General features: G+C 38.2%; 1 protein-coding gene across 1 annotated transcript in view; it reads right to left on the bottom strand.

Moving 5' to 3' along the window:
• TTC6 (tetratricopeptide repeat domain 6) overlaps positions 1 to 21,889 on the bottom strand; it is a gene marked incomplete at both ends in the record, with an annotated part of 261,680 nt that overhangs the window by 75,642 nt on the left and 164,149 nt on the right. The window contains 6 exons of the mRNA XM_081098882.1: positions 745 to 881; positions 2,615 to 2,787; positions 3,632 to 3,761; positions 4,063 to 4,525; positions 7,658 to 8,034; positions 12,923 to 13,015. Of these exons, the coding sequence (XP_080955008.1) occupies positions 745 to 881; positions 2,615 to 2,787; positions 3,632 to 3,761; positions 4,063 to 4,525; positions 7,658 to 8,034; positions 12,923 to 13,015 (1,373 nt within the window). The remainder of the gene's footprint in view (positions 1 to 744; positions 882 to 2,614; positions 2,788 to 3,631; positions 3,762 to 4,062; positions 4,526 to 7,657; positions 8,035 to 12,922; positions 13,016 to 21,889) is intronic.

Genomic DNA, 21,889 nt, shown 5'->3' with positions numbered 1-21,889 from the left:
AATAAATAGATAGATGATAGATGATAGATAGATAGATAGATAGATAGATAAAAATAAAAGATACAGTGGGGCCTTGACTTACGAGTTTAATTCGTTCCAAGACCGAGCTTGTTAAGGAGCTTCTTAAGGAGCTCGTTAACTCAAATTACTCTATCAACTCAATGCAAAAAATCAGCCGAGAGACAGCGGGTATCTCAAAAAACTCGTTAGTCGGGACACTCGTAAGTCAAGGCCCTACTGTATTACAGAAACCTAAATGAATAGTTCTCTGTACTCATTGAATACAAAGAATATAAAAATATATTCAAAGAATAAAAACATAAGCCAATGCATTAAAAACTAATAATGTAACTAGAATTTATTTATTTTTATAGTTCAATTTTTAAAGATTTTATTTTTATTCTTTTTTCTCTTTTTTGATTTATTTTTATTTTTTAAATTAGTTATTGTTGAAAGTTTTACATATGTCTCCTTTTTTCCCCATTGACTTCTCCGGGCCCATTTCCATCCCCCAGCACATGTATGTAACTAATATTTAGAAAATGCTAATGAAACTCTAAATTTATGGCTTATTAAATTAAATTAACCACTACTGTTAGGGTAAAGATTTTCTTCACTGAGGTCACTCAAAATAGATACATATTTTTAAAAGGCTGTCTGATGTATTTCAAGCAATTTGCTTTCCTGAGAATGTATTTCAAAAAATATTATAATTTCAAAAATTACATGTAAAATAATTCTTACCTTGCTTGAGAATTTTGGGGATCTACATTTAACAAGGCTGTAAAATCATGTATGGCTGCATTCCAGTTTTCATTTTCATAGTAAAACATTCCACGCTTCAATAATGCAGCTATTCTTTTGGGATCATAAAAAATGCACTGCATGGGGAGGGGTGTCAGGTTGGAGGGGAGAAACAAAAACAAATCACATAATGGGGAAAGGACAAACAAGAAAAATATATAACCCCATAGAAATTAAATAGGCTATAGCCACATTTTAAACTTCAGATTATATAAAAGCAAAGTACTGAAGATGCAAAAATTTTTAGATTTGCATTTAAATACCACATCTTTAGGAAATTCACTTATCATCAAGTTCTAGAAAGAGGAGGTTTTCTGAAAGAGAACTAAAATGGCATGTACAAGCAACCAAGGCTTCACCCCACTGAAATTTTTACAGATAAAATTTCATAAGTGACTTGTTCACTTAGTGTTATATTGGCTCTATCAATTTTACCCCAATATATTCTCAGCATTTTATCCCAATTAAAGATAATACATATTAGACTGTCTACATATTAGACTGAATAGACCAAGGCTGATTCTATCAAATAAAATATGAATTAATCTAATCCTTAAAATGGTAAAAGCAAATGAATTGGTATTGGCATGATTTATTCATTTCATATTGACATATAGACAATAGAGTAAACAGACTGCATCATTGTATACTCAGTTATAAAGCTCCTCACCATTGATACTAGGGGTGAGGGTGGGGAGAAGTATAAAAATTATCAAGTAATAATAATAACAATTATTATTATTATTTTTAAAATAAGGAAACAAAAAAACCTAAAGATATTGAAGTTTGTTTGGCCTAATGTTACTTCATTAGTCAATTTTTAAATTATTGGTGCCAGATAGAAGAAATGAATAAAATAGGTAATCTAATGATTTCAATATCTTCAAAAGAAAATAGTATTGAAAAGATTTTATTTAAGATCAGAGGTTATCAAACTTATAATCTCTTGAAGCAAAAATAATGTCAAGTGTATGACTAACCATCAAGGATTAAGAAACATGGCAGTTGGGAAAATGAAAAGATAAATTATGTAAATAACTTCTAAATTCACAACTGTACTAAGAACTAAGAATTTAGAGTTAAAAGTCAGGAGATCAAGGTTAAAATTATTGTGCAATCAGAGGAATATTTTGCCTGATTATATAGAGTCTCAATGTACAATTCAGCCAAAAGTTCACTTCTTGAAGGGAATTCCCTGATATCCCATAGCAAATATAAATTACTCCCCCATCTTTTTTATTTTCTTAATAGGAGTTATCATAATTTGTAATTATATATTTACCTATGTATTTATTTCTTTAATGTCTGTCCTTTAAACTATAGGCTCCATATAAGCAAGAAGCATGTCTATTTTATTCATGAAGTTTTATTCACTACATTATAGAATGCCTTAGTCAATAAATATTTGTTCGTGAATGAATGAGTGAGCAATAAGCACAGCTTCTTTAGAAGCAGATGGTTTTGCGACAGAAGAGAATCAGCTGTGTCTCAAGAGTTAAGTGGAAAATGGTTTCCTCTGTTGTTTAAAGGGAAGAAGCAATTTTCAAAGGTTTCCTGGAAAAGTCAAACCCTCCTCAGGATTGACTCAAATCTCCAAAATCCAACTCTTTGATTGAATCTATTCATTCACTAATAATAATAGTTTTAAATTATTTGACAAAGTAGTAATATCAATTCCATAATGAATGCCCTGGGTCCTAACCTGTAATAAATAATTTTGATTATACAACACTTTGCTATAATATTAGGATGAGAATATCATAAACTAAAATATATAAATAATGGCAGCATTATATGTGATACAACTTACTGTAGAAAAGTCATCCATGGCCAGGAATTTGTTTGTTAATTCATACATCTCACCCCTCCTGAAATATATATCAGCATCCCTGGGCTTCAACTTGATTGCCTTGGAATAATTTAGAATTGCCAGAGTAACTTCTTTTCTTTTCCTGAAAATTTCTGCCTTTGACAAATATGCCTCTAAAGAAAATATAAAAGGCACAATTTAGTGGTATAGTCCTTTTAAAGGAAAAATTTTTAAGATTAATCCCTCTTTCTCCAAAACTCCAGTCTTAGAATATTATACTTTCTTAACCATTTATGGCAAGGATTTTGTGGGGGTGTTCCCCACCCCCAACAATAAAAAATTTGTTCTCAAAGTCTGTATAAATAATCATTTATGGTTGAAAGCATTTTCAATTTCAATTTCAATTTAAAATAACAGAAATTAACTATTTCTTTTTTGAATGTCTGAAATATTTCAAAATCTTTTAGTGTTTGTAGTAAAAGTTAGATTTTGATGGCACAAAATTTTATGCAGTTTTAAGCTCATGATACATTCTAGGGATATGTGGTGGACGCTGGGATATGAAGATGAGTATAACATTTTCTCATTCCCAAAAAGTTTCATGGGCAGTAATTTGAGTTGGTTAGAATATGTTACAGAAGGTCAAATGTGTAGATTTCATCCAACCAAAAAGTCTTAGGAACACTTCAATCTAATTCAGAGATCTGTGGTTAAGAAAAGACTTGCGACTCACTTCTATAGCTAAAAATTTTTAAAGACATTTTTCTCTTGGGATAAATAGTAAGCAACCAATTTATTGTAATGTATACCAAAAACTTCACGTTTCAAACCATTATTTTGAAAATAATGTAGGATCATATGAGTCTTAAATTTATGTCAGTAGTAAATTTAACTTAGGAGTGTCACAACCTGTTCGGAGACCTGGGTCTATTGATTTATGTATCTTTATAGTACCATTAAATGACCACAGATTTGGTAAAGATATAATTAGTATAACTGTCTGCACAGACAACCCACCTGCATTATTTTTATTGTATTTAGTTATATAATTCAGATCATCCAAAGCTTCATTAAATTTGTCTTGGAAAAGATAAATGAGATGTCGGTGCCAATAGGCATTGAGAAACAATGGTTCCAAGAATATAGCCTAGAAAATATATGTATAAATTCAATTAAAGTTGATTTACTGAAGGAAAATATACTATCAGATTTCAAGCACTATTGATCCCAATGGCTTTGTATGTGTATGATATAAAATAGTGCCTCCCAATCTGACAAATAAGATCTAGTGCTTTTGATATTTATTATTTGAAAATGTCAATAAATATAATTTTACAACCTCAAAGGTACACTACAAATTAATTGTTTAAAATTTTAGTAAAAATTACTATATAGTTATATGCAAGTTTAAATTGTTAACATTGTTATTTTGATTAAATAAAACTTACTTCCTGTAGATCATCCATGGCACTCTGTAACTTCCCCAGTTTCCTATACAGAGCGCCACGCCTACAATATGAAAATGCAGAATATGTTGTCTTGTTATTTATTTCTTCAGTCAAGATCTTCACTTCAGATTCATAATGTTTAATGACTTCTGGAGGAAGATCACACTTCAAAGAATCATTCAGTTCTAGTTTTGGTGGTCCTTTCTCTTTGACAGGCACATCTTTCTGAACAATTATTTTAACAACTTTCGCTTTTCGGGTTGTCTTCTGAGGTTTTTTCTTAGAGAATATATCAAGAATCCATGTTCGAAAGTCACTATCTTTTGGAATTCCTCCCTTACTTTCGGCAAATTTGTCAAAATTTAAATATGCAGGCAAGCTGGGGCACCGAAATTGACGATCATATAAAGGAAGTTTGAGCAAATATTTCTTCTGTTCTGGAAGGATTCCATGAGACATTGACCTAGGTTTTAAAGAATAATCTTTTTAATCTACAGAAATATAATTACTTTTATAATCAATAAATCAACTCAACCACAAACAAAATTACCATTTCTCTGTTGTTCACCAAAGTCACCCAGAGACTTGTTAAACACTGATTTCTGGTGTATTAGCTGAATTTGGTGGTCACAATTACCAAAATAAACCACAGGGACAGAACAGTAATCACAGGATTTTAACTCGCAACGATCTGTGGCAATAACTAAATGAGATAGATGGGCAGCCCACTAAGGTGTTCTTTTACTTATTATTTATCTAAGAACATCTAGAAGGTTTTCACCTCTAGGTGAAACCTCTTACCCAACTTTCAGACCTAAGTCAGTTCACAGTCCAAAGCCTCTTAACCTGACAGGGAGGCCAGGCCCCATTGAGGAAGGATCTTGCTATGTGGCCAAATTATTCAGGGTGTCCCAAAAAATGTATACACACTTTAACAACTAATAACTCAATTTTGAAAATGAAATGTATTTTAATAAACACTGTCTTTTTAATTATTCAAGTGTGCAGATACATTTTTGGGACACCCTATATTTAGTGACTTATTCCCCAAAAGCTTCCAAAGATCTTGGAAAGAGTAAATACCCAACCCTTCTGGGACTTATTAGATACTGGCTCTAAAAATTATGCTGATCTACAGATACCCACTATAAATGCCACTGAAATCCATCAATGAAATTAGGGAATTATGAAGACCAAGTGGTAGAAAGAATCTTGGCCTGAACCCACCTAACCGTGGATCTAATGAGACATGGAACCATCCTGTGATAATTCCCCTAGTCCTAGAATGTGTAGTGGCAATAAATCAGTTAATAACTACATAAGCTGTACACTGAGGGAGATAATGATAATAAAGGTTAAATGGAAATCTCTGGAACTAACCCATTCCATCCCATATTGTCCACCAACATAATATACTAAAAGCAATACTTGACCATTAGGAAAATTACAGATTAATGGTACTTAGGAATATAAGTCATCTCCTCCTTGTAGAAAATAAATCTGCCTGTCTTGTGTAGTGAAGCAAGACAGGCCAAGAAAACCAGGATTGCAACCACAGATTCACTTTCAGGACGAGGTCAAGTTTGGAAGTGCTAGCCAAGTGTGGGAGCTAGCCAAGAATGAATGTGATTAAACAAGCTTAAAGAGCTGATATAAAATGGTAAGAAAGGTATTTCTGTGTTAACCAAGTTAAGGTTAGTGAAAAAAAGATCTCAACCTATAAAAATAAAAAAATTTTGAAGTTGCTTCATAAATTTGTTTTAAAAATAACAATTATTTCATACTATAATTCTGTGGTAATTTAATGTAAGATTTTTTTAAAAAATAAAGTAGGAAAGCTCTACCAATGTATTATCTTAGATCAATATTCCCATAGTTTGTTTTATTGTCTCTACCTCTGCCTATACAAATTTCAAGTTTAGTTATTAAAAAGCAAATAAATCTCTTTATTTTTTAAAAATACATTTTTATTGATTTCAGAGAGGAAAGGAGAGGATGAGAGAGATAGAAACATCAGTGATGAGAGAGAATCATTATTCAGCTCTCTCCTGCATCATCCCCAATGTGGGATCGAGCCCACAACATGAGTATGTGCCCTGATCGGAAATTGAACCATGACATCAACTACTAAGCCTGCAGTTGGGCAAAAAGCAAATAAATCTCTTTACATGTTAAACTTTATAATCAAAACTAGAGGCCTGTTACATGAGAAGATTCGGGCAATAGGCCTTCCCATCCCCTGGCTGCCAGCACCAGTTTTCCTCCGGCACCCGGGACTGAGGCCTTTGCTCCAGTGGGAGCTGCCTTCAAGCCTTCGCTGCTCCCGCTGGAGCCGCTACAGTCTTTGCTCTGCTGCTTCGGGACTAGGTATGCAAATTAACCGCCATCTTTGTTGGCATTTAATTTGCATACCTCGCTGATTAGCCAATGGGAGGTGTAGCGAAGGCATGGTCAATTACCATGTTTGTCTATTATTAGATAGGATGACAAAGGACCAGGAAGCAGGAAACATCCCACCAAAGCAGTGTTGAATCTGCTATTATCCTTTATATACTAATAGATAGAAATCACTTCAGTGCACAGCCAAAGGACAGGTGCACAGCCAAAATGGTGCTGTGTAGTATCCTTTCTAGGATGGTGAAATTCATAATACTTTGAAAAGAGAAAATGTATCAAAAATGTATAAGCAATCTTCTGATTCAGATCCAAAACATTTGTCAACATAGAAAAACCTACCTAAAGTCTTCTAAAAATGATCTAACAAAAAACCTTCCAGATATATTTGTTGCAGGGGAAACAAACTTTAGTGCACAGAGAACTTGGTACCTGAATGGCATTCTCCACTAAGGTTGATCTCTACCTGCTTACACCTACATAGGATTATTCCCAGTCTCAGTCTTCTAAAGGGCAGTAAGTTACCACACTAACATATAATGAACCCTTTTCAGAATTAGCAATCATTTATAAAGTGAACAACACATTTGTCACTCTCTTATCATCAGGAAAGTCTTTACTTTTCAAAAGGGCATAAGTTTAATGAAGTATTTATTGCAACTCGGGGATACTGAAAGAGAACAAAGCCCACAGCTTTTTGGAAACTATTTTGACAATGCCTGGGTCATCAGAAAGTTATGTCCTGAACACTTAAGTATTAACATACCGGGACTTTGTTGTTGTTAATTTAGGTCCCTCCATATTTCTAAACATGATACTATTACTTCCAAAGTGGAAGAAAAATTATTTGTGTTGATCTCTGAATTAGGGCTCATAACATACAAAAAACAATTTGTCTATCTGGATTTATTACTCAATTCAATAGTTTAAAATTTTTTTAAATATTCAACTTCAGCAATCTATTTTGGCTTTTGAATGGGTGGTATTTGTTTGGAGCAGTGGTTGGGTTTTGGTCCTAACTAACTTCGGAAAAATAACAGATTTTATTTTTTTCTACTAAAAGATTTCAGTTAGCCATCAAATTGATTTAGTCTTACTTCATGCCCTTATATCAGCCCCACATTCAATGAGTGTGTTTATAAAGTTAAATCCAAAACCACAATGCATTTCTTAAATATAATAATTATTGATTAAACAAAACCTGCTTAGAATTTTTGGAGGCTTGGATAACTCAGCCAACACAATTGAAAGTTTAGAGAATTTCAATGCTTTCTTCCATTTCATCTTTTTCTTGGGGTAAACAATGTAACTAATGCCAGCTTTTCTAGATGCTTCAATGAGAGAAATAGACAGATTTCTCAGACTGTGACTGTCCTCCATGGTATCTAAGATGTTATCTATATTTTCTTTCACAGTGATGGTTTCCTCAGTTTCATTTTGCTCAAGCTTCTGACGACGCTCCAACTCCTTAGCTTTCTGAAACAGCACCTCTTTTATATTGCTTTCCATGTCATTCTTAACCTCTATTGGAGCTTTGGTAATCTCCTTAATCAATTCAAATGCAGAATTTGTTCTCTTCTTAATGAGGAAACAAAGAGGCAGAAAAAAATAAAATCAATTTAGTTGATGTACATGTAAAATTAATTTAATTACAATTACTATTAATGTAGTTTGGTCACTATTGAAAAAAATTTTAAATCATGTATTCTTTTTTTAAATATATTTTATTGATTTTTTACAGAGAGGAAGGGAGAGGGGTAGAGAGTTAGAAACATAGATGAGAGAGAAACATCGACCACCTGCCTCCTGCACACTCCCTACTGGGGATGTGCCTGCAATCAAGGTACATGCCCTTGACCGGAATCAAACCTGGGACCTTTCAGTCTGCAGGCCAATGCTCTATCCACTGAGCCAAACTGGTTAGGGCAAATCATGTATTCTTAATGTTCTTAAAAAGTTTATAAAGTTAATTGGGATGTAATGTGCAGCATTATAGCATCAAATACTGTCTTGCATATTTCAAATTTGTTAAGAAAGTAGATCTTAAAAGTTCTCACTACAAGAAAATAATATATAACTATATGGTCATGGATGTTAACTAGACTTTCTGTGGTGATTATTTCACAGTATATACAAATATCAAATAATTATTGTATACATAAAACTAATATATGTAAATAAAATAAATTTTAAGAATAGTGTCAGTGCCCAGGGATACAAAACAGAGGAATCAACAAGTCAATAAGAAAGAAGAATATCAGAAATATAATAAGGAGCAGGATAAAGTTAGGCAAATTACAAGCAGGTTAGAGGCAACTGATGTGGAGAATCAAGAAAGCTATCAGATTTTGTGGGGAGGGGGAGCGTGGAAACACCTTGGAGCTAAGGCTCAATGCCACTCAAGGTAAGAACCAGCTGCTCAGAAATGCCTATGTATTCTTGGTAAAGAGGAAGTCCTTTTCATTTGGTAAGAAGAGGTGTGGGTTTAAAGTACTTGCTCTACCATTTATTTATTTACTAGAGGCCTGGTGCACAAAAATTTGTGCACACAGGGTGGTCCCTCAGCCCAGCCTGTGCCCTCCTTCAGTCTGGGACCCCTCGGGAGATGTCCACCTGCTGGCTTAGACCCGCTCCCCAGGGGATCGGGCCTAAGCTGGGCAGTCAGACATCCCTCTGGCAGCCCAGGAGCCCTCAGGGGATGTCCATTTGCCAGCAGGGAGCAGGCCTAAGCTGCAGTAGGACATACTTAGTGCTGCTGAGGAGGCGGGAGAGGCTCCTGCCACCACCTCTATGCTGGAAGCCATCAACCTGGCTTGTGGCTGAGCAGAGCTCCCCTGGTGGGAGCGCACTGACCACCAGGGGCAGCTCCTGCATTGAGTGTCTGCCCCCTGGTGGTCAGTGTGTGTCATAGTGACCAGTCATTCCCAGGCGTGCTGCTGTTATGGTCAATTTGCATATTACCCTTTTATTATATAGGATCGAGGCCTAGTGCATGGGTGGTGGCTGGCTGGTTTTCCCTGAAGGGTGTCCTGGATCAGGGTAGGGGTCCCACTGGCATGCCTGGCCAGCCTCGGTGAGAGGCTGAGGGCCGTTTTCAGGCTAGCCACACCCCCTTCAGGGAGGGGGTCACCACTGGGGTGCCTGGCCAGCCTGGGTGAGAGGCTGATGGCCATTTTCAGGCTGGCTTCACACCCCAGCAGGGACCCTCACCCAATGGGGGTGTGGCTAGCCTGGGTGATGGGCTGAGGGCCATTTCAGGCTGGGCACACCACCTTCAGGGTGGAGGTTCCCACTGGGGTGCCTACTTGGTGAGGGGCTGATAGCCGTTTTCAGGCTGGCCATGCCCCCCAGTGACCCAAGTTCCCAGCCTCTCCGTTTTTTCTTTTTTTTTCTTTTCTGGGATTTATTTATCTTCTATAATTGAAACTTTGTAGCCTTGAGCAGAGCCCAGGTCTGGCTGGAAGCCTGGGTTGCTCTGGCAACCCAGGCTCCCAGCCCCTCCTTGAGCAGAGGTCATGGTCAGCTGGAAGCAGGTATCTGGGATTTATTTATCTTCTATATTTGAAACTTTGTAGCCTTGAGCGGAGCCCAGGGCTGGCCAGAGCAGGTGGGAAGCTTGGCCTCCTCCATCACCGAGGGCAACCCAAGCCTCCTGCTCACTCCAGCTCCTTGGCTGCTGCCATTTTAGTTGGGTTAATTTGCATGCTCGCTTCTGACTGGCTGGTGAGTGTGGCTTGTGGGCGTGGCTTGAGCATAGCATAGGGACAGTTAATTTGCATGTTTCTCTTTTATTATATAGGATTTATTATTTATTTATTTTTTGCTCTTCCATTTATCACTTTCTGGCCATTGCTTTGTTTTAAAATTGTGTGCATGATGCAAGTGTAGGTCAATATTGTAAGTGACTTGATTTATAATATACCAGGTAAAGTCAAACTATGACTATGAGATACTTCCAAGTGCCACTGAAAATTTTAACTTGGAATCACCAACCACAATCATACATGGGCTACCAGATACACACTCAAATCCAAACTTTCAATCAACTCTGGATGAAACAACCAGCCCCATATTTCAGAAAAACAAAAAAAGCACAGGTGGTGATTATTACTAGTAAGATAAATATTTCTTTTGAATAATAAAAACGGAAAAATCATCATACCTTTAATATTGAAGATGGTGTGCTGAAATCTTTTGGGATATTTTCACATGATAAAGATTTTCTTTGGGACAATATCTGAAATAATAAAATGGTAATTAGGCCCTGGCAAGGTAGCTCAGTTGGTTAGAGTGTCATCCCAATGTGCCAAGGTTGTGGGTTTGATCCCCCTTCAAGGTACATACAAGAAGCAACCAATGAATGCATAAATAAATGGAACAATAAATGGATATATTTTCTCTCTCAATCTCTGTTTCTCTCTCTTCCTTTTTCTGTCTCTCTAAAATCATCAATAAAGAAAAATTAAAAGGGTAATTATACACTGGCTGTAGATACTATGTGTTAAACTAAAATATATGACAGTTGACTATTGGTAACTGCTTAGGTAAGTTAACAAAATGCAGAAAGACTGATTAAGTAAGGTTCGTACTGATTTTGAAGTCACTAAATTGACAGAGAAGAGCAGAACATAAAATCTACTCATTGATTTTGAAATTCTTTTTTAAAATTTAACTAGTTAGTATCTGCTCTGTGTAAAGTGCTATGTGCATTTTTCCGGTTGGCATAAGTGGCACAGATGCGTGTGAATGTGCTGTGGATATGCTGAGCCATTAATCCCCTTAGCCCTGGAGCTGTAATTGTGGAACCTGGAGCAACTACTGCCCCATGAACACTCACCTCTAATCATGAGTAACTTCAACCTTCTACTCCACAGGAGCACACAAATGTTATCACTTATTATCTCTTACTATTATATTAAAAGAGTTGGGAAGTATATCAGTTTGTTCCATGACCTCGACCACTATTATGGTAGAAACAGGCATAAAGAAATAACTATAATCCAAATTGGCTGTGGCAGTGAGATGGCATAAATCAGATGTGAAAAAACCCAAGAGAGAGAGGTCAATTCTGAATGGAAAAGAACCTTAACAGACTGGCTTAAAGAGGTACGTAGCATCAGGGTTGGTTGTGAAAGGCCATGACATTTCTATGGACTGAGAAGGGATTGCGAACATCCCAGGCCAATGGAATAGCCTAAACATGAACCTAGAAGTATCCAAGTGCTGGGATTTTGGTCCCCACAGACTCTGGTGCAGACAGAGTACAGGTACATAGAGGCTACATGGAGGCAGAAATATACTAGGAAATAGGATAGAAAATATACTTGAGGCCAGGTTATGAGACTTAGTCAAGCACTCTAACTTTATTTGGTAGGTGGAATTATTCAGTTTGTTAAGACATAAGTAACATAATCATACCTGTGTTTTAAGAATATATAGCAGGGGCAGGAAGGAGGATAGATTGGAAGAAGCTGCTACTAAAAATGGGAATTATCTGACAGGTAGGTATAGGTACTGCTACTACAGTAGTCTAGAAAGTGCAAATGGCATTTCAAACTAGAAAGTGTCATTTGTTGGTTCAATTATTTTGTATGTGATGGTCACCACTCTAGGTGTTATGGATAAAACAGTGAACAAGAATGATATGACCCCAGGCTGGTGAGGGAAACAAAGATCAAACATATATAAGGATAAACATTTAATAAGTGCTACAAGGAAAATAGAAAGAGAGTGGTCTATATTAAATAGAAATATTATCCCCTCAAAAAAAAAAGTATTACCCGACTATATGGGAAAAGGCATGGACATATAGTCTAGTTAACTGACTAGAATAGGGATTTGATTTGTCCCATGGGACTAAGACTCTCTACTTAGCTTCCCAAGATATCATCCAAGGGGAGTAGAGTGCTGAAGGCACTAATGAGAGAAAAATAACTGTTTCTTGCTTATCCCCATAATATTCAGGAAACTTATTAGACCAATTATATAAATTGGTCTCAGTCACAATCTCCTCCATGACTGTGTGTATTATTTAATTCACTTACTTGGATACACTGTAGTGATAAAGATGAACACAAGTCTAATTGCCATTTAGAGAATTCAGTTTTACTCTGTTTCATGGCCATGAACAATTCCTCATTATAAAAACCCTTATAATCATGTTCCTTTGATCATTGAGGACCTAGGCAAGAAGTGGTGACTACAAAACCAGAAGTTTTAGAAATTTTAGGAAAACTCATAGCAGATACCCTGCCATTGATTAGTAAATAACATCTTGTGGGGGTCATGAAGACAACATGTTTCAAAAGAGAAAATGTGCTCTCAACAAAGACACCAGCAAATGTTGTGAGACATTTTCTGGATTGGAGAAGCACCAAGAAATAATTTCAGGATTTCTAGAAATATTATCTGAGCTATAGGCAGATAAAACAACCAACCTACAATTCAGAATTAAAAGTATACATACCCTCAGACTTCTGCTACGCTGACTTAAAGCAATGACACTTTCCTTGCTTTCAGATAAAAAATTCTCAATTAAAATTCTACTTGCTTGAACACTCTGTGGTAAAAAGATAACAGTTTTAAATTATATAGTGAAATACTTTTAAAAGCCTATGATTTTTTTAAAAAACCTATGATCACTGTCACTCTACAAAACAATATTATTACAAAAGAGAAATGTATGGAAAGGATAGAATTGCAGAAAACATTCACTAGAGTTGCATCAAAGTCAAGTGAATACACCTACATTATTTCTGGCAACCCTAATCTTAGGAGCAATCAATGATCTTGTGATCTCACAGGTTAGTATTGAATCTATGCAGCATGTCAACAGCAGGATTATGAATAAAACACATCATTTGGATTGACTGTCAATGTTACTATTGACTGTGAACCACAAATAAACATTCTAAATGTTAAACTAAATGAAAATCTCCTTATATTTCAAACTCTATCAGTGAATTTTTATATATGCACATTTATTGTTGTATGGGTAAACTTCTGCAGTGGTTATAATTATTATTAAATGTGCTATTTCTCTATCCTGTAATCAGCAATTTAGATATGGAAAAACAAACAGTACTTATTCAATTCATTCAAAAAACACTTATGCAGTTGAAAATCAGCTTTAAAAAGCACCATGTAATTATCACTGAGAATGAAACAGATATGGAGAAGACTATGGGTAACTTAGGAATAACCAAGTACTTATTTTTTTTATACATCCTCTTTTGTTGTATTTTAAAAAGTAGTTAGAGCACATTGTAAGAATATTACCAGACATAACAAAAAGAGACTTGGGTTATTTTATCATTATTCTTCAAAGATAAACTATGGAACAATTTTGTCATATGCCTACACAAAATATTTAAATATGATGGAATAGCAGCAATTACATATAGGGTAGGGCTAAAGTAGGTTTACAGTTGTATAGAAAATAACACAATAATTAATTGGAAAATATAAGAATGCATTCTGTTTCATTTACAACTGTAAACCTACTTCTGTCTCAGCTGTATTTAAAAGAATGCTTTTAACAATAACAAGGACAAAACCTTAATACAGCAGGTCCTCGAGTAACATTTTATAACATTGATGCAATGCCATAGGAACTTAACTATTTTTTATCAATCAGCCCATGGAAAAATCAGTTCTATTACATGTCATTTTGCTTTAAGTCATGGAACCTATCCACAATGTTAAGTGAGGACTTACTGTAGTGTACTTTACATATACTAAAACAGCAGAATTTACTAACAATCAATTATTGCTTTTTAAAAGAGAACATGATTCATATGTTGGAATCTGTCAAAATATTGCCCAAACTAATTTTCTTTTAGGGCAATTACAGTATTGCTTACATGATACCTGATGGAAACAGTCTCCTGCTCCACTCCAGGAATATTGCTGAAATTGGTATGCATGCAATAAAAGCTAGGATGCAGGTAAAAATGAAAACAATTATGACTTCTGCTTTTAATTATGGCATGCTAGATAATTCTGCTGAGGAAAACTAAGAAAGCTACATGTAATATGAAAAACATAATCTTCAAAGCATCAAAAAGCTAACAAGATGATGAACAGATAGAAGGTCAAAATCTAAGGCCAGAATCTGGAAAGGTAAGTCCAGAATTCAAAGATGCTTTTATTCTCAGGATGTATGCTAAAATAGCTGCCAATTTGAGATGCAGATATGCAACTTCCTGGGTCAAGGGTGACAGAAATTGAAGACCAGAATTTACCTGATCTACCTGAGGTGTCAAGCCTGATTTTATAATTATATATGTAAATATTAAAAACATACAAGTATTCAAGGCTATACATTCAGGTTAAGAGTGAATGAAAGGAGGGACCCTTTCCCCCTCCCCACTAGGAGTCTGTACTTCTTCAATAAATCTCCACTTTTGCTCTCTCTCTCTCTCTCTCTCTCTCTATATATATATATATATATATATATATATATATATATATATATGAATGAAAGGGCCTTGGCCGGTGTGGCTCAGCTGATTGGGCATCGTCCCATGCACCAAAAGTCACCATGCCTGAGTTGTGGGTTTGATCCCTGGTTGGGGTGTGTGCAGGAGGTAACTGATCAACGTTTCTCATATCCATGTTTCTCTCTCTCCTCCTTTCCTTTCCTCTTTCTCTAAAATCAATAAAAACATATATATGCTCACAAAACAATCACATGTGTCAAAAAAAGGAGTGAAGGAAAGAAAATTAACCTTTGTGTAGATTTTCAGCTGGGGCTTTATCATGAGGGTGGTCAGAGAAACACAAGCCTCAACCTTATATTAAGGCTGTCTCTGAGTGGTAATGTTCCCCGGTTCTGACAAAAAAATTTTTCCTGGAGAAAGTAATCACCATTCTATGTCTCAAATATTTCCTAAAACTAATGTCTTAAATATAATGATAAACATTTAAAGACAGATACACAAAGAAACAAAACACCACAAAATAGCAGATTTAGAGAAAAATTTAAATTCTAAAAAGAAAAACACAAAACCAAATTTTAAAACTACAGTAGCCCTGGACAGCATCCCAGTGGTTAGAGCATCGGCCTGTAGACCCAAGGGTCACTGGTTCAATTCCCTGTCCAGGGCATGAACCTGGGTTTCGAGTTCATTCCCCAGCCCCAGTTGGGGTGTGTGGGGGAGGCAACCAATGGACAGAAGTTCCAACTGCAGACTTCCCACTTTGTTTAAAGAAAATTCTAAAGGACATACTTTATGAAGATGGTAGGTAAAATGATTCCAGAAAGAAAGCTCTGAGTTCAGCGGTTCTCAACCTGTGGGTTGCGACCCCTTTGGCGGTCGAACGGCCCTTTCACAGGGGTTGCCTAAGACCATCCTGCATATCAGATATTTACATTATGATTCATAACAGTAGCAACATTACAGTTATGAAGTAGCAACGAAAATAATTTTATGGTTGGGTCACAATGTACTGGGCTGCATATCTGGCACTTCAGCCAGACGGGGCGCGCTGTGCTGTCTGTTCCCAAAACACATAGATAGGAAGGTACTGACATCAGGCCAGGCCTTGAGATATGGTCTCATGGCCCCTTCTCAATATGCTGTACTCTCTGTTCCTAAAATACATAGATAGGAAGGTACTGATACTATACTGTGTTGGGAATTAAGGTTTTGTAACTTTGTGGTTTTTGCAAATAAAAATACTGTAATTCCTGTAGTCTGGGCTGCAGTTCAGCCTTTGCTTCGGCAGGGTGCTGTAACTGTAGTCAGCTGGCCAGCTTAATAAAGGCTCTTAAATTTAAATTCTGAATCGGTGGTCTATCTTGCTGAGTGAACCCATAACATTTGGAGGCCCCCAGCGAGATCCCCGGCAGGGGTGAGAGGGACCCCCTATTTAGGGCAGGAGGCTCTCCCCCATTTATTGCCAGGCACGCAGCGAGAACAACTACCAAGGAGGCCTTCAGCCTCTGTCCTGGGTCCCAGGGAGGCGGAGGAGACTCCACCCAAAACTTTCAACTCGGAAACCAAGCCACCTGGACTCTCGAGAGAGGTAAGAGACCGGTCGTTAATCTGGAATTGGGACGTCCCACGGAAGGACCTATACGGAGGGCTGGCTGGACATAGCAGTACTCCTGGTCCTGACCTGCAGCCATGACTGTGGCCGGGGTCTCTGGTTAGTGCGGCGATAGGCTGCACCAGGTTTGTTTGTCTGGTGTTTGTTGTCTGGTTTGTTTTGTCTTTGTCCTTTGTTCTCTTTGTCTTTGTCAAAATGGGTTAGGGTCAGTCATCTTTGTCGACCCCCTATTAGTCAGGCCCACTCTGAGTGAGTGGAAGGGGAGCTTGATCACCTCCCAGGAAGCCATAGAGCTCCCTCAGGAATTGGGAATTAGTTAGGAATTGGGTGGATTGTTTAAACTCTGAGTGAATGTCTGGTGAAAGTGTGTGAGTGTGGAGGGAGGGGGCCTGCCCTCTCCTCTCCTTTGTGTGGTTCCACGACTTCGGTTACGGAGTCCGAGTGGGCCCCAACCTGCAGTTCCATGATTCGTCATATGGCATAACGGTGACTCACCCCCACGTGGAGGTGACCAGGCCCGGGGTTTATATGGGTGCACCTTGGCTAAGACGAATCTAAGCTCCCAAGGGACGCGGCCAGGTGGGCATCTGAGTGAGGATCTGTGAAAGCAGGTCACCCCCTACCTTGTGTGTCTCTCACCACAGATCATCATGGGGTTGGGACAAAGTAAACCCACTGTTCTCAATTGCATGTTAAAAGAAAGAAAAAAAAAGGGATCCGATTGAGGAGTTATGAGTAAACAGCTGTTTGTGTGGGACTAGCCAATTTACTACAGAGAAGGGGGACTGGATGTAGCTCCAGCCTGGGCTAGTCTACTGAGAGAGTGTAAGTACGGGTGTTTGTCTGCCTTGGCTGCTCATTAACTGGTCTCTGTGAAGTGAAAGCTACTTTGATTTATTCTGCATTTCTGTTGATACGCCTGGCTGAACATTTGGGCTGGATCCGTGATAGTCTGCAAAAGTCTCTTGCAGCTGCGAGAATTATTTTTCTCAGAGTCTTTTGCTCACTATTAAAGGAGAATCAGCCCACTTAGCTAATAAAAATTTCTGTCTGTCAGTTGCTCTTACCTAGGTTGTGAATTTACTGTATTAAATTGAAGTTCTGGGGTAGATTTAAAGGTTATGATGTTAATGCTTTTGATTTACAGTGATTCTGTGAACAGGAGTGGCCCACTTTCCCGGTGGGTGGCTGGATGCAGGGTCTTTTGATCTGACCACTGCCTACCGGGTCCATCATGTCATATATAGCCACCCAGGGCATCCTGATCCAATTCTTTATATTCAGGTTTGGGTTGACATATTGTCCAAGAAACCCCGGTGGATGAGGGCATGCCTCCTGAGGGGAAAATCGGGACAGAGACAGACAATTGTTTTGGCCAGGCCCCAGAAGGAAAAGGCTCCCCCGTCCTTCAGGGAGAGCAGGAAGAACCCATTAGCCAGCCGCCCCCCTATGCTCCCTCGGTGCCGGATCTGGGTGAGCCCCGGCCTCAGGCCCAGGCCACGCCACCAGCTCTTGACCTGGAGCCCCTGCCTCCCCTGACGCCAATAGTCTTCCCTCCGGACCCACCAGCAGGAGGGCTTTTGTCGTCCTCCAACCTCTTCAGTCCATCCCATAATAGACAGGGAATGGAATATGGAGCTTTCAGAGGTTTTGGGCCGGCGGCCTCAGTTCCCCTCCTGCCCTTGAGGCAGGCTGGGCCACTGGACCTGGGCCCAGACAGCCAGCTTTCATGATTTATGTCCCTTTCTCAACTAGTGATTTGTATAATTGGAAGAATCAAATCCCTCTTTTTCTCAGAACCCTCAGGGTCTTATCTCTCTGCTGGAGTTAGTCTTTTTTACCCACCAACCCATGTGGGATGACTGCCAGCAGTTACTGCAGACCCTCTTCACCTCAGAGAGAGAGAGAGGGAGGGTGAAGGCGGAGGGAAGGAAATTGGTCCTCGGGCGAGACAGGCAGCCCTCTGGGGATTCAAGGTGTATTGAGGCACTATTACCCAGCTCCAGAGCAGATTGGGGAGTGAATGATCAAAGAAGGGGGGTGAGGAAGAGAGGTTTTGTTGATGTTACTGGCTACAGATGGCTAGCAGGTGCCTTATCAACTAACTTCAAGGCCACAAGTTTTCTGTGAGCACCAATGCTGATTGTTCACTTTTGGTAATCATTAAAAGATTTAGGTTTCTAAGAATAAAAAACTCTAATACATTAAAAACAACTAAACTCACAGGAGCAAAGCGGAGGAGAAACGGAGCTGAAGTCTGCAGCCGCCCTGGTGATTTAAAACTGTTTGCTAGGCAGACTCAGCCCCCAAGAGTCAGGACAAAGAAGGGGGGCTGGATGCCTGAGCTGACTGCAGTGGCCCTGAAAAAAGAAGCAGCAGCAGCAGCAGCAGCGAGAAAGTGGGGGACAGCAGAAATTCACTTGACATTAGAGCTGCCCCGCTGCTGCCCAGTGAGTAATGAATGTTTTACAACAAGCAATATAAGACTTGGGCCTTTGGCTTGCAGGCTACAGCAGTTAAGCCAGAAGTCAGTGACTGGTACTAGCCTTCCTACAGCCCCGGGAATAGAGCAGCAAGCCTGGGATCTATGAAAGCGGCAGATAGAGCTAGTAAAAGCTCCCTGTTTGCAAATATACTGAAAGGGTTTAGTACCTGTTGCTGCTGTTACAGGAGGGGCTGATATCCCCTTCCAGTGCACTCCCTTGGAAGAGGCCTGGTCACTGCTCTGCCATAAAGGGGACTAGTGGGAAGACAAGGATAGCAGGGCCCTGTAACTAATAAACAGGGTTAACAAAAGGGCACTCTCCCTGGACCTGGGAGCCATCAGGACTTTGAAATTCTCCAAGAGAGGAGGAGTCTGACTCAGAGACTGGCTGAAACCTCGTTGGGTTAAGAGGATTAGAGGTTGCATATTGAACTTGTAAACTGCAGTTTGCTAGGCAGAGGTCCAAGCCCAGTAGTATAGGGGTTAAGCTACCTGTGTACAGAAAAACAACTTTCTCCTGTGCCAGAATACATTTAAAGGAAATTGGACAGACTGTGTTTATAGCTAGAAAGAAGAACTGGCTGCAATGCACAGCCCTGACAGTGGCCTGTATAATAACAGAAGATTTAGCTGCCTGAGGTGGCCATGGTGCCAATATTATGTTTCATTGTATTAATATGTTGTATTAACCTTTGATTCTCTTACAGGTTTGAATGTAGCTGTAGCTGCCAGCAGTTGCTGTAGACCAGTGATGGTCTACAGTCCTTGGTAGTCTTTGGGAGTAACTGGCAAGTGCCCAGATTCCCACACTGAGGGCCATTGTTAGAGGCATCCTTATTGCTCCCCTTCTACTCTGACCAACTGCCAGTGATGGTAGGGCATGGGCCTGACGCTCCAGCGCCAGCCATCTTCAGGGATCCCAAGCAGAATACCAGGCTTTTCCTGTGGCACTCTTATTGGCTTCAAGTCTTCAGAGTCCAGACAGGTCTCTTTAAAACATGACACTCCAGTAAAAGTTTTCGGTTAATAAAACCACTATTAGGAACCAGTATTATTGAATCTATGCAAAGAAATGTATTGCCATGATTAAGCATTGCCAAATTTCGGAGGAATTATATAAGGAGAAAAACATACTGACCTACTCTAAGATTTTCTGATTTTCCTTGCCAGTCCCTTTTCATGGACTCTTCAGAGTAATTGTCTTTAAATGGCAAGAAGAAATTTACAATGTGTCTATATTCAAATAGATAGTTACAGCTGTCCCTGTAGTAGGGTTCCCCTTGACTTGTTCTCTCAGAATGGACTAAGGGAGCTTTATTTCCTTACAGGGTCTTACATGTCACTGGACCTCACAGGATCTGTAATTCCTGTAACAGAGGGCTAGTACTCACCACCTCACTACTTCCTTCTGTTTCAAACAGGCAATAAATAAGTGCCTATCTATATTATAAAAACGCAGTGGCCCTAATGCCATAATGACCAAAGACCGGCGTGGGTGGGCGGGGCTGCGCGATTTCATGCGCTGGGCTTCTAGTCAATAATAACCTTAAATGTAAATGGTTTAAATATGTCAATCAAAAGACATAGGTTAGCAGGATGGAGAAGAAAACATGACTCATGTACATGCTGTCTATAATAGACCAAGCTCAGAACAAAAGGATGGAAGTGAAGGGATGGAAAAAAATTTTCCATGCAAATGGAAATGAAAAAAGAAAAAAAAGCTGGGGTAGCAATACTAATATCTAACAAAAAATATTTCAAAATAAAGATCATTACAAGAGGGAATGAAGGGCCATTTCATAATACCAAAGGGATCAATACAATAAGAGAATTTAACTCTGGTAAACATACATACACCCAATACAGGAGCACCCAACTATATGAAAAAACTTATGGAGGATTTTAAGGGAGAGAGAAACAGCAATACAATCATAGTAGGGGACTTTACCCCAGTGACATCAGTGAACAAATATTCTAGACAAAAAAAATCATAAGGAAGTAATGATCCTAAATGACATACTAAATCAGATGGAATTAATTGATATTTACAGAACATTTCACCCCAAAGCTATGAAATATACATTCTTCTCAAGTGCACCTGGGTCATTCTCAAAGATAGACCACATTTTAAGACACAAACTAAGTCTCCACAAGTTCAAGAAGATTGAAATTATGTCAAGCATCTCCTCAGATCACATGGCATGAAATCAGAAATCAACTATAATAAAAACACTCAAAAATCTTCAAACACATGGAGGCTAAGTAGCATGCTATTAAATAATGAATGAGTTGCCAAAGAAACCAAGGAAGAAATGAAAAACACTTCCTAGAAACAAATGAAAATGAACACATAACAACACCAAATCTCTGAAAGCAGTCCTGAGAGGGAAATTCACAGCATTACAGGCCTACCTCCAAAAAAAAAAAAAACAACAAGAAAAACTGCAGATAAACTATATAACACTACGACTAGAAAGAGAACAACAAGAAAAGCCCAGAATAAGTAGAAGGAAATAATAAAGACTACAGTGAATTCTTCCAAATTTTCAAGATTATTTCTATGCTACCTATCAATTCCAACATATTTAAAAGAATAAACTGCTGTTCAATTAACATTATGAAGCAAGAATAATCCCGAGAGCAGAATTTAACTAAGAAAAAAAATAAACTACTTGCAGGTTTCACTCATAAACATATATTAAAAATAAATTATTGCCTAACATAATTCAATATACTATTTGAGAATAATATACTATAATCAAGTAATCCAAGAAATATAAAGACATTTCAATATTAACATCTTAATCATATAGTATCAATAGGACAAATATGAATGTGATTCCATCCCTGCCTTGGTTGCAGAGAAGCTAAGAGGTAAATTGATGACCCCATTTC

The sequence above is a fragment of the Myotis nattereri genome (genome assembly GCF_964212035.1).
Source record: "Myotis nattereri genome assembly, chromosome: 1".
NCBI classification, from domain to species: domain Eukaryota; kingdom Metazoa; phylum Chordata; class Mammalia; order Chiroptera; family Vespertilionidae; genus Myotis; species Myotis nattereri.
This window is presented reverse-complemented; position numbering and strand designations above follow the sequence as displayed.